This window comes from Tupaia chinensis, unplaced genomic scaffold, assembly GCF_000334495.1.
Source record: "Tupaia chinensis unplaced genomic scaffold, TupChi_1.0 Scaffold144260_1, whole genome shotgun sequence".
NCBI classification, from domain to species: domain Eukaryota; kingdom Metazoa; phylum Chordata; class Mammalia; order Scandentia; family Tupaiidae; genus Tupaia; species Tupaia belangeri.
This window is the reverse complement of record NW_006204118.1, coordinates 304,527-322,835: the sequence shown is the minus strand read 5'-3', so window position 1 is coordinate 322,835 and position 18,309 is coordinate 304,527. Positions and strand designations below refer to the sequence as shown.

The 18,309-nt window shown below is 36.1% G+C and overlaps 1 protein-coding gene and 1 pseudogene across 1 annotated transcript; both read left to right on the top strand.

The window, feature by feature from the left end:
* Nucleotides 1-7,528: 7,528 nt before the first annotated feature.
* LOC102475910 (olfactory receptor 51A7) lies at nt 7,529-8,467 on the top strand. Its single transcript, XM_006166450.1, has one exon. It carries the CDS (start codon nt 7,529-7,531, stop codon nt 8,465-8,467), a length of 939 nt encoding a protein of 312 aa, XP_006166512.1.
* An 8,658-nt stretch (nt 8,468-17,125) lies between these two features.
* Nucleotides 17,126-18,064, top strand: LOC102475511 (olfactory receptor 51A7-like; annotated as a pseudogene).
* Nucleotides 18,065-18,309: the final 245 nt, after the last annotated feature.

Below are 18,309 nucleotides of genomic sequence, written 5' to 3'. Positions count from 1 at the left end.
GGGCATGCATGCACAAGTGCCCAGCTTGAATTTCAAGCTGTTAGATCCAGGACTCAAACCATAGCCTGCCATGTGGGAGTTCAGTTCCCTAACCACTATGCTGGCCCCTCTTTTGAGTCTTTAAGTCAAATATGATAAAGTGCATTTCAGTATTGAGTTTTATTTCTTAAACTGGTTTTAAACTGGTTTTCTAGCTATACTAATTTGTTATTTTGTTAGTATTGTCTCCCTGATAATGGTATATATCCTTAACTTACCACAGACTGTTATACCCTTAACTTACCACAGACTGTCATAAAGTGTTATTATATTGCCATATGTATAATATAAAAATCTTTTAGTGTTATTCTTTCATTTAACTAATATTTATACTGTATGTAATTATTATTATATTTTTCTTTTTGTGTTACAAACCATTTAATGCATTGTAATTCTTAAATAACAAATGTGATATTTTCAGGATTTAAGTAAATATTTAAAAATAGTGTATTTACTCACATCTTTACTCCTTTTGGCATTTTTTGTTTTTTTTTTTTCTTATTCATTGCCACCTTTAATGATCTTACTTTGACCTGGAAAAATTTATTTAGCATTTATTGTTTGCATATATTATGGTTCTGAGCCTTTTAAATTTTTTCCCCCATAAAAATATATTTTATTGTTTTTTGAAAGAAAATTTTAAGAAATAATTGATTTTGGGGACAAGCAGATGGCATAATGGTTATATCACTGGACTCCCATTTAGTCAACTGGTTTTAGTCCCAGATTCAGTGACTTAAAAATCATGCCAGGTGCATGTGTGTGTGTGTGTGTGTGCACAGAATCCTGAAAGGAGAATGCAGGAGAAGGGATTGCGGTGTAGCCATTCCTCTTGGAGTGGGGGGAAGATTTTTGACTTTCTTGCATTCTCTCTCTCCAGTAAGCACATGTACCCTATAGCAGAAATCTCTAACAAATAAATAAATAAATATTGATTTCTAAGTCAACAAATTTTTCTTTCAGTACTTTCAAAATGTAATTCTATTGTTTTAAGTCTTTGAGAAGTTGGTGTTATTCTAATTATTTTCTAATGAGAAGTTGGTGTTTTTCTTATCATTATTTTCCTAAATATATAATTTTTTTTCTCTGCTTATCTCTCTCTCTCTCTCTTTTAGAGGTTTATGCCATAGGGTGAGTGGGAAATTGAGAAATCCCTCTCTGGGGTGATGGCCACATAGCAATCTCTTCTCTCCATTTTCCTCCTGGGATCTTGGGCATGTATGCATATGTGCTTGACATGAATTTAAACAATTGGGTCTCGGAATCAAACTGTGGTTGGCTATGTGGGAGTCCAGTGACATAACTATCTTATCTGCTTGTCCTTTCTGCTTTTCTTTTAGATACCAGAGTTATGTGCACTCTCCAGAGAGAGAAAGAGAGAAGCAGGACAGAGAGAGAGAGAGAGACAGAGGTAGAGAGGGAAAACACTCCCCTCCAGGGAGCTGTGGTCACACTGTAATTAGTTCCCTTCCATTTCTCCATCTTGTGAGGATTTGGGGCATGCATGTATGTATAAGTTCTTGGTGTGTTTTATAAGCTACTGGATGGCATCTTAAAGCATGGTCAACTATGTGAGATCTGATTCCCTTAAACATTAAGCTATGGGGCCAGCCAAATCTAATTGTGTTTTTAATAAAATTAACATACAATGAGGAAAAAAAATGACCATTGGCAGTTTTGACATTAACACGAGCTTCAATCATAGTCTGCTAGTTTTCAAATGTGAAGTAATTTGCCACAAATAAGAGTCATACTGTGGATTTCAGTTAGGCAGTTTTTGACCTGAACAGCCTTAGTAGCTAACTTTCATTTTACAAATGTAACTTCATTGTTTATGAGTCATCAAGGCTTACTTCAAAACCTAATCTTCCTTAGATATTGTTTGTGTACAAAAAAAATTACACTGTGCAAATATGTACAATTATTATATGTTAATAATAATAAATTAAACAAATTCAAAACTAAAAAAATAAAAGAATGAAATCAAAAACTTTAAGGTCATCAGATATAATTTTTGTATCTTGAGTCCTAGTGATTATGTTTTTCCATCACCATTTATATTGAGCATAGTTGGAGCTTTCATAGCATATAAATTTTTCTTAGAAAATAGATCAATTACTTTAATTTGGTTCCCTTTTTTGTCACCTTTTATAAGATGCCTACTGCTGACCACTGTGGTGTTTAAAGAGCCAATCATATTTTTTGGGAACCAGCAGTTAGCGTAATGGCTATGTCGCTGGATTCCCACGTAGTTGACTGCGGTTCGCGTCCCAGACCCCGTGGCTTAGAACTCACGGCGGGCGCGTGTGGGTGTGTGCCCAACATCCCTAGAGGAGAATGGAGGAGAAGGGATTGCGCCGTGACCATCCCCCCTGGGGGGTGATTTCTCGCTTTCTGTCTCTATGTCTTTCTCTGCCTGTCTGGCGAGCGCACGCGCCCTACAGTGAAAAAACCTCTCCAAAAAAAGGAAAAGAAAAGAAAAGAGCCAATCATATTTTTTAATTTCACCAATTCATGATCATCAAAACTTTCACTTTTTCGGCAATTCTTAGGCAATTTTCTGTGACTATTCATGTAGAAATAATCATATACATACATTTTTCTTTTTTTCTTATTTTCTTTTTTTAGAGTTTTGGCCATAGGGCATGTGAACTCAGCCAGGAGAGACAGAGAAAGAGGGAAAGTGAGAATTTACCCCCAGAAGAGAATGGTCACACACCATTCTTTTTTCTCCATTCTCTTCTGGGATTTTGGGCACACATTCATACAAATCTGGTGTGATGTGATTTTCAAGCCTAGTGGTCCTGAGCTTGAACCACAGTTGTGATTCCCAGACTATGGGGGATCCCATTGCATTAACCACTATGCTACCTGCTGGTCCACATTTTTATTTCTTTTGAGTAAATACTTATGAATGTAGAATGAATGTAGATTCTGTGTGACATTTAAGCCTGTATTTACCTTACTTGATATAGTTTGAGGTTGTACATTGAAGTTTATATAACATAATGAAAATAAATTGTTTTTCTTTTAACAATGTACATTGTCATTCTATGTCAGTTATTGTATGACTCACATTAAGTGTGTTTGCATGATATTATATGATGACTATTTTAACTTTCTTTTATTTTATCTGCCTCATCTGTCAAATTTCCTTTTCTTGATATTATTTCTGTTCACTTTTGCTTTAATATGATGTTTTAATAAACCGCATACTATTCAATTTAATTTCTTTGTTTTTAATTTAGTGTGTATTTCTTTCTCCTTTTAAAATTTTCTTTCCTTTTTCTTTTGAAAAATTTCCTGAGAGGGCACCTATGTTCACTGGAGAAGTACAGAGAGAGACAGACAGAGAGGGAGAAAGGAGAAAGCATCCTCCATGTTTTCCAAGTTTCTGTGTCTTGGATTTGACTGTGTAGTCAGCCATGTGGGATCCAATACCTTAACCATCATGCCACCAGCTGGCTCTTCTCCTTATTCATGACAGAGCATGTGCACATATACATGAGAGTGAGAGAGAGAGGGAGAGATGAACTCCCTCCATAGGGTCTGCTCACACCACAATCCCTTTCCTCAATCTTCCAGCCCATCAGATATCATGTGCACGTGCATGTACTGACCAAGCTGGGGATGCAGCTGCTGTCACCATATGTGTTTGGCTTCCATGAGCAATGTGTTACCATTGAGCTGTGGGGCTGTGCTCTGTGGTCTTTTAATTGGATACTGTAATTCATTTTAATTTACAGTGATTATTTCTTTAATCAGAATTATTTTTTTACTTTTCTCATATTTATTGTAATAAAAAAATTTCCAGTTATTTCTTGCTTTTGTTTGGACAGATCAAAGCATATTCTGCTTTAAATTCTTTTTCTATGGATAGTTCCCTTAAATTTAGATCCGTAATAAAGACTGTTTTTCCTTTTTTTTTTTTTTTTCTGGTTGATTTCTTTTTACTACCTCAGTTTCTCAGAAAAGTTCTGTAATGTCAATTCAGGATTATGTTTTACCATTTTTTGTTGATTTTGTTGAGATTTAATGTTACAGATCTAGACAATAACCACTATGTAGCTTGGTTCAAAGACAGAGATTACTGGTAAACTGCTTTATGATTTGTAAAGTGCTTTGCATAAGTATTTGATACTTGTATACACTTATCTCTATTTTTCGATGATTAAACTAAGGTTAAAAAAAAGTCAACCAGTGTGCTTGGAACTGGAACAAAAGTTTTATGATTACAGACAGCTTATTACTTTACCTATTCTCCCAATTGCCATGAATGCCACATTTCTAGCTTCTAGCCACGTGACTTCCAGTGTCTACATTTTACTTGAACAGTCTTCCTGCTGTTTTACCTCCCAATTTTTCCCCAGTTCCTATTTGGGTATTTGGGTACCAATCCCAGGTCCAGTCCTTTCTGCATAAACTTCCTGAGAAGTCCCAGAGAGGAGGCTGCTTTTCAATTATTCCCAAGAGTCTACATGATGGAAGAAAACAGAAGAGGTGCGTACAGATAAAGTGGAGGTAGAAGTGAGAATTCTTAGTCTCCTCTTTTAGGGACTATTGAACATCTGGTTCTGGTAAGATCAGAGAGCTATAAATTCCTTTGGAAATCTGACAGTAAGTCTTTTTAAAATAGCTTATGTTCAAATAAATGACTATGAGTAGGAAGAGAAAGGGGTTTTGGGGTGTGTGTGTGTGTGTGTGTGTGTGTGTGTGTGTAAAGGAAAGTGGATGGTATGATCTGAATCTTTAAATAGGTATGATCTAAAGATTAAATAGAAAGGTTGAACACTGACTTATGAGATGTAGGCAGTACAGATACTGGTGTGTGATATTGGATACTGTGTGATGGGAAGGCTTTAGGTTCAGTTTCCAGACCTACTTCAATACTGTAGGCTTGCCCATGGGATTATCCTTGATCCTGGCTGGCTGCAGGGTTTGGGGGAAGTATTGTGGCATGAAAATCCTGTCAAGGTTGCCTGTCTCTTTCAGTTACACTCTTTTTGAAGAGTTTATTTACCAATGTAAATAAACTTAAAAAAGTTGAAATATTTTTGAGAAGAGTGGACTTCCATATGCTTTGGTTATTGCTATAGAAAACAGAAAGAAGGTGCTAAAAATGATTCTTTTTGTATTACATTTCTTCCACTCACACTCATTCTTTATGATTTGCTGAGAACCTGTTATGTTTCAGGTAATAGGTTGATGACAAATATATGAAGAAAATGAAACTATATTTCTTTTAGGATACAACACATAATGTGTATGGTAGTGGTGGGACTGGGTTGGAATGGGACACATACAATAAATATATTATACAACAGTATAGAACTGGCCATAAAAAAGAAACACAGCAAAAACATTCCCTGAAAAGAATAAGTCAAAATACTCTTCAACAAAAGGGGGAAATAAAAAGGAAATAAGATTTAAGCTCTTTTTGAAATGCTATCTTATGACTTCTGGAGAGGAGGGATACAAATCAAATTTGCTAAGTAGACACAATCAGACAGGATGATTTCATGACAGCTGTAAATCTACTATAATCTTCAAAATACACTTGCCTGGATTGGCATTAGGCTTGCTGCCATGGTGGGAGATAAATAGACATGTACAGGATCTTTTTTTTTTTAAAGTTGGTTCAGACCTTTTAGTTGGGTTTATTTAGAAAGTTTCAGAACATTTCTTTATAGGTAATATCAATAAAAATCAAAATATATTGTTCCAGGGCTACTGGTAGTTTATTATCTTTTTCTTCATTTCCCCGTAAATAACCACTGTGTACTCAATTGACACACAATAAAACTTTAATTTAGAGAAGTCTAGTTACTTTTAAGTGTCCCTTGTGTCCTCCATTGAAAAATAATTATTTTCTTTTCAATTGAAATTTTAATATTAGAAAATCCTGACATGAGGTAAATTTATCTTCTTAGTCTAACCTTCCATTGACTCTGCCTTTATCTTCTGTGTTTTGTTGTTTTTTGCAATTGAACTTTGTTGTAGTTTTTAGAGAGAGATTTTTACTCTGGGGCATATTTCCTCACTGGAGAGAGAGAGAGAGAGAAACAGAGACAGAGACATAAAGGAAGAAATCACACCCCAGGGGGGATAGCCATACCACAATCTCTTTTCTTCTAGTCTGGGACTTGATCCATTGTCAACTCAATGGGAATCCAGCGATATAACTATTACATTATCTGCTGGTCCTTCAACTGAAATATTTAATTACATTATTTTTGTTTATGTATTTATTCAGAAAGCTTACTAAATACAGGGGGATTTTATATTTGTTTTCTTATATGCTTTTATCTGTTAATTTACATCAATTATTCAATACCATAATATCCTGAAGTGGTAAAAATGTGGTAATGATAAGTTGAAGATTGTATATTTTACATTTGAAAATATAATGTGCGGGGACAGCAGATGGCATAGTACTTACATTGCTGGACTCCCAAATGGTTAACTACGGTTTGAGACCTAGACCTGGTGGCTTTAATCTAACAACCGGTGTATGTGCATGTGTGTCTAAGATTATAGGAGGAGAATAGAGGAGAAGGGTTTCAGGTGTGGCCACATTCCCCAGAAAGTGATTTCTCACTTTCCCTCTCACTGTCTTTCCCTCTCTCTCTAGTGAGCACAATCACCTTAATGCAAAAGACTTACCAAAAAAAAAAAAAGAAGAAGAAAAGAAAGAAAGGAAAAAAAAGAAAAAAGCAAGAAAATATAATTTGTTAACTTTTTGGAAAAATTTTAAAGGTTTTTGCCATAGGAGATGTGTACCCATCAGAGAGAGATGAAGATAGAGAGAGGGAAAAGTAAGAAATCACTCCTGAGTAAATGGCCACACCATAATCCCTTTGCCTCCTGAGATTTTGGGCACCCACATACACACCCAGAGTGATTTTAAAGCTACTGTGTCTGGGACTCAAACTACAGTTGACCATGTGGGAGTCTAGCACCTCAACCACCAGGCTGCCTTCTGGCTCCTAATTTGTAAACTTAAATTCTTTTTTTTCTAGCAATATTTGGTATAGACAGTATGTGCTCACCAGAGAGACAGAGACAGAAAGCAAGAAATCACCCACCCTGGGGGATGACCACACTGTAATGTCTTCTCTTTCATTCTCCTTTTGGATTTTGGGCAAACATGTGCATACTCCCAACATGGGTTTTAAGCCACTGGGTCCAGGAGTCTAAGCACTGTTGACTAGGTGGAAGTCCAGCAAAATAACCATTACACCATCTGCTAGTCCATGTAAACTTTTTCATAAAACTCTAAAGATAAAATCAGATTTCTGTTTATCATGTATGATGATTTTTAGAATTTTGGTTATTAGGATTTCATTCATTTCAATTTTCTTTGACTTATTCAATCATAAGGATATCTAAAAGAACTGGCTATCCACATATGCTAAATTTTATTCTAAAGTATGACTGCTTTTTTTCATGTGATTTCAGATTGACTAAAGGGATCAAATTCCCACTCATCATGACTGTTTTCAATAACTCTGAAGTCAAGATTTTCCTTCTTATTGGGATCCCAGGACTGGAACACGCCCACATTTGGTTCTCCATCCCAATTTGCCTCATGTACCTGGTCGCCCTTCTGGGCAACTGCACTATTCTCTTTATTATAAAGACAGAATCCTCTTTGCATGAGCCCATGTATTATTTCCTTGCCATGTTGGCGGTCTCTGACATGGGCCTGTCTCTGTCCTCTCTTCCTACCATGCTGAGGATCTTCTTGTTCAATGCAATGGGAATTTCACCAAATGCCTGCTTTGCTCAAGAGTTTTTCATCCATGGATTCACTGTCATGGAATCCTCAGTACTTCTTATTATGTCCTTGGATCGCTTTCTTGCCATTCACAATCCCCTTAGGTATAGCTCTATCCTCACTAGTGAAAGGGTTGCTAAAATGGGACTAATCTTAGCCATTAGGAGCATTCTCTTAGTGCTTCCATTCCCGTTCACACTAAGGAGATTAAAGTATTGTCAGAAGAATCTCCTTTCTCACTCATACTGTCTTCATCAAGATACTATGAAACTGGCCTGCTCCAACAACAAGGTTAATGTCATCTATGGTTTCTTTGTTGCCCTCTGTACTATGTTGGACCTGGCATTGATTTTTCTGTCTTATGTGCTGATCTTGAAGACTGTCCTCAACATTGCATCTGTGGCAGAAAGGCTCAAGGCCCTAAATACCTGCATCTCCCACATCTGTGCTGTGCTCATCTTCTATGTGCCCATCATCACCTTGGCTGCCATGCATCGCTTTGCCAAACACAAAAGCCCCCTTGCCATAATCCTCATTGCAGATATGTTCTTGTTGGTGCCACCCCTGATGAACCCCATTGTGTACTGTGTAAAGACTCGACAAATCCGGGAGAAGGTCTTGGAAAAGTTGCTCAATATATGTGGGAGATGAGAACTTCAATTTTTAGAAACTAAATTCTCAACCAGAATTTATTGGTACCTGCATTGTGTTCATTGCCATGGTGGTCACTACCTAGTGGAGGACTCAAGGAGGGTTGAAAAATAATAAAGAATGTACAATACACTTGAGAGTATAATCTAAGCAGGATAGAAGGAATAATTAGGAGATATATGATAAAATTTGTAGGGACTTTATTAACATTTTAAGAAGAGCTAACAAAACACATATGTGATGATGGACTAGTTGGATCTGAGTCAGCCCTTGAAAAATGAATAAAATTTGGGGTTATTGAAATTATTCTCAATTAGCATTTATTAAAAATACATATACGTTTTGTAAACTTTTTTTTTTAATGTTTTCAGAGGCTTATGTGTTGCTAGAGAGACACAGACAGAAAGATGGAGAGGGAGAGGGAGAAAGCACTCCCAATGAGGCATGGTCATGCTGCTATCCCCTATCCTCCATTTATCCATCCTGATTTGGGGTTATTGAAATTATTCTCAATTAGCATTTATTAAAAATACATATACGTTTTGTAAACTTTTTTTTTTAATGTTTTCAGAGGCTTATGTGTTGCTAGAGAGACACAGACAGAAAGATGGAGAGGGAGAGGGAGAAAGCACTCCCAATGAGGCATGGTCATGCTGCTATCCCCTATCCTCCATTTGTCCATCCTGTTGGGATTTTGAAGACATCTGGTGTGTAGTGATGACTGGGAATGCGTTGAAGGAGGACAAAAGGATTTAGGTTTTTGTTGTTATTTTTGTTGTTATGAAGTAAACATCATTTTTTGGGGAATCACAAATTCAACCAAGCACTATAAAATAACTTTAGACCTTGTAAATTTATTGTTTAGTTTTTTAGTTTAATCTTTTCCTTTAAAAATAATTATCCCTATAATGTTTTTTCAAATTATTTAAAGAATTTATTATTTGTACACCTATACACTTAAAATACATATTTCATGCAATCATATTCCAGCTAGAATTTAAAATACTGATTCAATAAAATGTTCAGGCTTTACAATTTAGATGAATAAATCAATGTGATATTAATATACACACAAACACAAGCAGGATTGTTTAAAATATTTCAATGTTATAAAATAGTATTGATGTCCAAACAATACGGATTTGGTAGCATTTTAATTACTTCAGTGTATATCATGTATTGAAAGGTTAGGTGGCATGATGGTTAATGTGCTGGACTTCCACATGGCCGAACCGTGGTTTGAGTCCCGGACCTTGCATCTTGGGACTTTCTCACTTTTTCTCTTTCTCTCATCTGTCTGCTGAGTACACATGTCCTATAGTTAAATTTTAAAAATAATAATGAGTAAAATTAATTATTTTTTAGTAAAAAGATCTGTTAAGAAATGAAAACATTTTGATTAAGGTAAAGATAACAGTATTTTTTACTTAGAGGAAGACAAAACAAAGAAAAGTGGTTACAACAGCTTGAACTGCTGTCTGGATCTCCTGGAGTCAAACTCAGAAGGAGTTAGCCTGCAAGATGTACCTTAGAGAATGGCACTGGATGAGCACATAAGGGGTGGGAAGCAAAGAAAGCAGGATTGGGCAAAGACAACAGATCAAACTCAGCCTGTGAAGGTTGACAGAAGTCAACCCTGCATAAGTTCTAGAACTAAGATGGACCCAGTAGCTAATCCTTAAGTAGGTCAAAATGACTAGTCTTGAGATTCCTGTGTCTTCCAGTCAGTGGGGAACTGTGGAACTGTAGCAGTCTTGGGAGAGTCAGTATGCTGCAGCAGAAGAATCCCTGAAGAGACAGGCAGCAAAAGTAGGGGGGCAACAAGTCTTTGGCAGTGGTCTGGGAAACAGTTTACTGGGTTTTATGGAAAATTTATATGAAATTGATAAATATATTCAGGAGCTCAAAATATCATGTTAGAATGAACGAAACTGTCAAAATGTAATGATTTTAAAAATTGTAAACTCATGGATATCTTAAGCATATGATTAAAATTACAGTTCAGAAATTGAGAAAAATGTATAAAGTTATTTTGCATAAGTGAGTAACGTTCACGGAACAAAGAAGTTTTCAAAATACTTTAACATGAATAAATCTCACCCTTTTTATATTTCCATATATGCTTGCTCTAATTTAAATATTAATATTTGTTAATATTTTCTTTGAGTAGACAATCTTATGCTTTAAGCAACAGAATTTTCACATAATTAAATAGCTAACTTACTTGAAGGAATTTAAGAGAAAATATAAATAGCTAGTTTGGAAAGGAATACACTCCAAAACACTCTTAACAAAATTAAAGCTTTGATGTTAATTTTCTCTGTCAAAAGATATCCCTTGTCTTTCTTTTTGTACTTCCATGCCACTTGATTTTTTTATACTGTCTTTTTTTTTTTTTTTTCTAGTTCCAGCGAACCCATGCACTCATCGAGAAAGACAAAGGGACAGAGAAGAAGAAGGTACCCCTCATGAGGCAGATCAAACTACTACAATCCCTTCTTCTCCATTTCTTGTGCCTTTCAGGATTTTGGATACCCATGCACACATGCCATGCTTGTTTCTCAAGTCTTTGAGTCTGACTGTCAAACTTCGAAGTTGTTCATATGTGATTCAGCTGCCATAACAGCAGGCCACAGCACTGACTCTCAAGTGCATTTTTCATGTATTTATTTTTTGTTTGTTATAGGGTGTTTGCGCTACTGGGATGGCATCTCAAACCACGGTCAGCTATGTGAGATCTGATTTCCTTAAACACTAAGCTATGGGATCAGCCAAATCTAATTGTGTTTTTAGTAAAACCAACATAGAGCAGAGGAAACAAATGACAATTGGTAGTTTTGACATCAACACGAGCTTCAATCAAAGTCTGCCATTTTTCAAACATGAAGTACATTTTGTCATGAATAAGATTCATATTGTGGATTTCAGTCAGGCAGTTTTTACTCTGAACAGCTTTAGTAGCTAAATTACATTTTATAAATGTTACTTTATTGTTTTTTGGGTCATCAAGACTTACTTGAAAAATACAATCTTCCTTATACATTGTATTTGTGTACTTACATTCTAGTATGGTGAACTGCACTAGTGAGAAATGCACACATGTTGGAATATTCACTTTGTATATTGGGTAGTTTGATGGAATGTATAAAAGAAATAGAAATAAAAAGAAAAAACTTACACTGTGCAAATATGTACAATTATTATATGTTAATAAAAGTAAATAAATTCAAAACTAAAATAAAACATAAAACAAGGAAATCACAAACTTTAAGGTCATCAGATATAATTTTGGTATCTTGAGTCCTAGTCATTATGTTTTTCCAGCACCATTTATATTGAGCATAGCTGGAACTTTCATATCATATGAATCTTAGCAAATAGTTCAATCACTTTAATTTGGGTCCCTTTTTTTTCACCTTTTATAAGATGCCTGTTGCAAACCACTATGGTGTTTTTAGAGCCAATCATATTTTTTTAATGTCACCAATTCATAACCATTGAAACTTCCAAGTGTTTTGACTATCATTAGTCCATTTTCTGTGACTACTCATGTAGAAATAATCATATACATACATTTTCTTTCTTTATTTTCTTCTTTTTTAGGATTTTTGCCATAGGGCATGTGAGCTCGCAGGACAGAGAAAGAGGGAAAGTGAGAATTTATCCCTTGATGAGAATGACCCCACAACATTCCTTTCTCTTTGATTTTCCTCTGGGATTTTGGGCATGCATGCACAGACACCTAGTGTGATTTTCAAGCCTAGTGGTCCTGAACTTGAACCACAGTTGAGGTTCCCAGACTATGTGGGAGTCCAATGCCTTAACCACTATGCTACCTGCTGGTCCACATTTTTATTTCTTTTGAGTCAATACTTATGAATGTAGATTCTGTGTGACATTAAGGTCTGTATTTACCTTATTTTATGTATTTTGAGGTTGTACATTCAGGTTTATATAACATGATGAAAATAAATTATGTTTTTCCTTTTAACAATGTACATTGTCATTCTTTGTCATTTATTGTATGAATTATGTTAAGTGTTCTTGTATGATATTGTATGATAACTATCTTAATTCTCTTTTGTTTTATCTGCCTCATCTGTCATATTTCCTTTTCTTTACATTATTTCTGTTCACTTTTGCTTTAATGCCATTTAAAAAAAATTGCATACTATTCAATGTAATTTTATTTGAATTTAGTACATATTTCTCTCTCTTTTTTAAAAAATACATTTTTCTGTTTGTTTTGAAAATTTTCACCAGAGGCCACCTGCATTCACTAAAGAAGGCCAAAGAGAGGAACACAGAGAGAGAGAGAGAGACAGAGAGAGAGAGAGAAAGGAGAAAGTATCCTCCATGTTTTCCAAGTTCCTGTGTCTTGGATTTTACTGTGTAGTCAGCCATATGGGATCCAGATACCTTAACCATCACGCTACCAGCTGGCTCTTTTTTTTATTCATGATAGGTATGTGCACATATAAATGAGAGGGAGAGATGAACACCCTCCATAGGGTCTGCTCACACCACAATCCCTTTCTTCAGTGTTCTAGCCCATCAGATATGCACATGCTCATGTGTTGACCAAGCTTGGGATCATTATATGGGTTTGGCTTCTCATGAGCAATGTGTTACCATTGTGCAGTGGGGCTGTGCCCTGTGGTCTTTTAATTAGAAAGTTTAATTCATTTTAATTTACAATGATTATTTCTTCAGAGTTCTTTCTGCACTTTTCTTATATTATTTGTAATTTTAAATTTTCCCATTATTTCTTGCTTTTATTTGGACAGATCAAATCATATTCTGCTTTGAATTTTTTTCTATGGGTATTTCCCTTAAATTTAGATACATAATCAGGACCAGCAGTTGGTGTAATGGCTACGTTGCTGGACTCCTATGTGGTCAAATGCGCTTCGAGTCCTGGACCTGGTAGCTTAAATTCATACCGGGCGCATGTGCATGTATTCCTAAAATCCCGAGAGGAGAATGGACGAGAAGGGATTGCAGCATGGCCATCACCTCTGGGGAGGTGATTTCTCGCTTTCTGTCTCTCTGTTTCTGTCTTTCTGGTGAGTGTACGTGTCATATAGCAAAAAACTTTCCAAAAAAATTTATATCCACAATCAAGTCTGTTTTTTCTCAGTTCCTCAAACAATCTGTAAATGTCAACTCAGGATTAAGTTTTCCCATTTTTGTTCATTTTGTTGAGGTTTAATGTTATAGAACTAGACAATAACCACTTGTAAGTTTGGTTCAAGGACAGAGATTACTGGCAAACTGCTTTATGATTTGTAAAGTAATTTTAATAAGTATTTGATACTTTTATGCTGTTATCTCCATTTTTTGATGATTAAGCTAAGGTTAAAAAGAAAGGCAACTTGGGAACCAGCAGTTAGCGTAATGGCTATGTCGCTAGATTCCCACGTAGTCAACCGCTGTTCGCGTCCTGGACCCGGTGGCTTAAAACTCACGCCGGGTGCGTGTGTGAGTGCCCAGGATCCCGAGAGGAGAATGGAGGAGATGGGATTGCGGCATGACCATTCTCCTTGGGGGGTGATTTTTCGCTTTCTGTCTCTATGTCTCTCTCTGTCTGGTGAGCACAAGCGCCCTATAGCGAAAATCTCTCTCTCAAGAAAAAAGGCAACTGGTGTGGCTTCGAATTGGAACAAACGTTTTATGATTACAGACAGCTTATTTATTACTTTACCTATTCTCTCAAATGCCATAAATGCCACCTATCAAGCTTCTAGCTTCCTGCTGTTTTGCCTCCCAATTTTTCTCCAGTTCCTTTTGGGGTATTTGGGTACCAATTCCAGGTCCAGTCTTTTCTTCATAAACTTGCTGGGAAGTCCCAGAGAGGAGGCTGCTTTTCAATTATTCCCAAGAGTCTACATGATAGAAGAAAACAGAAGAGGTGCATCTAGATAAAGTGGAGATAGAAGTGAGAATTCTTGGTCTCCTCTTTCAGGGACTTACTGAACATCTGCTTCCGGTAAGATCAAAGAGTTATAAATTCCTTTGGAACTATGACAGTAAGTCTTTTTAAAATCGCTTATATCCAAATAAATGACCATGGGTAGGAAGAGAAAAGGGCTTTGGTGTGTATATGTGTGTGTGTGTGTGTGTGTATGTGTGTGTGTGTGTAAAGGGAGAGTGGATAGTATGATCTGAATCTTTAAATAGGTATGGTCTAAAGATTAAATAGGAAGGTAGAGCACTGACAAGTTAATACCCTGATATTTGACTGGTAATATGATGAATAAAAGTAAGCTTATTGTCAGTTAATAAAAGAAAAAAATCTCTCTTTGACCAGTGTAGGATTTAATAACTGGTCAGAATGGCTGGACAGTTTTGTTGAAATAATTATTAGTAGTTGCTGTTGACTGATTATTTTTATCATGGTAAACATTAGACCAGACTGTAAAACAACTCTGAGTTTAGGTTCTCTTGTTTACAACATTTAACACGAGGAGAAGGGATTGTGGCAAGGCATTTATCCAGGGGTGATTTCTCACTTTTCCCTTTCTCAGCTGATGACCTAATAAGCTTGCACAGGTTCATAAGTCTGATTGCCAAGCTGAGATCAATGCCCAGGTGTTTCTATATAGCCTGAGAATTGATATCTGATTTTAAAAATAGAAATTCTAAGATGTCTGGGCAATATTTGATCTGAAAACCATCTCCTTGAAATAGTGTTTTCTTTTGTAATCTACTACATCACACTCTCCTAATTTCTCTCCCACTTCTGTGGATATTTCTTTGCAAAATCCTTTCAATAATCTTGTTGCTCCTCAGGGTTTTATGAGATTTAAATTTTGTATTTTGCACGTGTTTCCAGGGTGATCTCATCTATTCTTATGACTTCAGGTACTAATATCATGTCAACATTTCTAAATCTATAGCTCCATTGGGCTATTTCTTCTAGAGTTTAGACTCCAGGTCCAAATGCATAATCTGTGTGAGAATGAGTTTGCCATTGAAAATAGAGGTGATGCCTAGCTACAGAGACTTAGGCAGTAGGGAATTGCTGTAGGATATTGGCTGCTGTGTGATGGGAAGGCTCTAGGTCCAGTTTCCAAACCTACTTCAATATCCTAGGCTTGCCCATGGGATTATCCTTGACCCTGGTTGGCTGCAGGGTTTGGGGAAAGGACTGTGGCATGAAAATCATATCAAGGGTACTGGTAGCTTAAAACTCACACCCAAGATCCCAAGAAGAGAATGGAGGAGAAGGGACTGTGGCATGGCCATACCCCCAGGGGGGTGATTTCTCACTTTCTGTCTCTCTGTTTCTCTCTGTCTGTCTGGTGAGTGAATGTACCCTAAAGCAAAATAAATAAATAAATAAATAAATAAATAAATAAATAAATAAATAAAATCTACCAATATTGTATTGATTTTAGAAATCTAAAATAGGCTCAGATAGGTTAAATAAACAGTAATGTGAGAACTATGTTTGAAACAATGTCTGTGTTCATTGTTATATGATTTCTCATAGAATTAATATATTCATTTATGTATAAAATATGCATTATAGTTACCTACCTTAAATGTTTAATACATAAATTTGTCTCTAAGATTACTTTCTAGCATTTAATGTTTACTGAGCTTAGGTATTTTCAATGACCTCTGATTACTTTCTTAGACTATAGTTTTTAAACTCTTTTTCATAAAGTTCAAGAATATTGTAAATATCAAACATGGGGACTGTTGAAGATCATATGGAAAAAGCAGTGGAAAAGATTTTGGGTATCTTATCACTGGTTCAATTCAAGAATCTCTACTTTGATATATTGTATATACAATGGGTTTATTTCCTGATAGATAAATTCATCAAAGTGGAAAATATTGTAAATTGAAAATGCATTTAATGCGTTTTTATGGTTATGGGCTTATTTAAACGTCTTTATGGGTATGGTGCCAATTCTTACAGCCAAGTATTGCTTAACAACTGGTATATGCTCTGAAAAATGCATCATTAGGCAATTTTCTCATTGTGCAAGCATTTTATGGTATAATTTGTACAGTTTACAAAGACTTATATGGTACAGCCTACTATATTCGCAATGCATTTAATACTCTTAAACTACCAGATATCACAGCTTAGACTAGTGTATACCTTAAATGTGTTTGGAACACTTATATTAGCCTATAGCTGGACTAAACGGGCATTTGGCAAGCCACCACATTGGATGGTATTGGTTGTTTGTCTGGGCTGACATGGAGCTTTGGCCCTCAGCACTGCCCAGCAGCATGAGAGACAGTCTTATTACATGTTGTTGACTTGGGGAAGGTCAGAAAAAAAATCTGAAGTATAGTTTCTACTGAATGTGTATCAATTTCATACCATCAAAAAGCTGAAAATTTGTAAGATGAACCATAGTAATTTAGAGATTGATTCTATTTGATTAAAAGTGTGGAAAATTGACCAATTTGGGAAAAAAATGTTAGAAGCAAAATTGCTAATTATTGAAGAATATAAACATTCTGAACGATTTTTGGTAAATTTTGAAAATTGCAGTTGGTTGGTATGCCAAATATGCTTTTGAGGATAGCATCTAAAAGAACTGGTTATCCACATATGCTAATTTTATCCAAAAGTATGACTGCTTTTTTCCATGTGATTTCAGATTGGTTAAAGTGATCAAATTCCCACTCATCATGTCTGTTTTTAATAACTCTGAAGTCAAGATTTTCCTTCTTATTGGGATCCCAGGACTGGAACATGCCCACATTTGGTTCTCCATCCCAATTTGCCTCATGTACCTGGTTGCCCTTCTGGGCAACTGCACCATTCTCTTTATTATAAAGACAGAGTCCTCTTTGCATTAGCCCATGTATTATTTCCTTGCCATGTTGGCGGTCTCTGACATGGGCCTGTCTCTGTCCTCTCTTCCCACCATGCTGAGGATCTTCTTGTTCAATGCAATGGGAATTTCACCAAATGCCTGCTTTGCTCAAGAGTTTTTCATCCATGGATTCACTCTCATGGAATCTTCAGTACTTCTTATTATGTCCTTGGATCGCTTTCTTGCCATTCACAATCCTCTTAGGTATAGCTCTATCCTCACTGGTGATAGGGTTGCCAAAATAGGACTAATTTTAGCCATTAGGAGCATTCTCTTAGTGCTTCCATTCCCGTTCACACTAAGGAGATTAAAGTATTGTCAGAAGAATCTCCTTTCTCACTCATACTGTCTTCATCAAGATACTATGAAGCTGGCCTGCTCCAACAACAAGATCAATTTTATCTATGGCTTCTTTGTTGCCCTCTGTACTATGTTGGACCTGGCATTGATTTTTCTGTCTTATGTGCTGATCTTGAAGACTGTCCTCAACATTGCATCTGTGGCAGAAAGGCTCAAGGCCCTAAATACCTGCATCTCCCACATCTGTGCTGTGCTCATCTTCTATGTACCCATCATCACCTTGGGTGCCATGCATCGCTTTGCCAATCACAAAAGCCCCCTTGCCATAATCCTCATTGCAGATACGTTCTTGTTGGTGCCACCCCTGATGAACCCCATTGTGTACTGTGTAAAGACTCGACAAATCCGGGAGAAGGTCTTGGAAAAGTTGCTTAATATATGTGGGAGATGAGAACTTCAATTTTTAGACACTAAATTCTCAACCAGAGTTTATTGGTACCTGCAATATGTTCATTACTATGGTGGTCACTACCTAGTGGAGGACTCAAGGAGGATTGAAAAATTATTTAATAAAGAACATGTAATACACTTGAGAATATAATCTAAGCAGGTTAGAAGGAATAATCAGGAGATATATGATAAAATTTGTAGGGACTTTATTAACATTTTAAGAAGAGCTAACAAAACACATATGTG

Excerpts from the sequence above, each read along its gene's own strand:
- LOC102475910 (XM_006166450.1), top strand. The coding sequence starts at position 7,529 with ATGACTGTTTTCAATAACTCTGAAGTCAAGATTTTCCTTCTTATTGGG.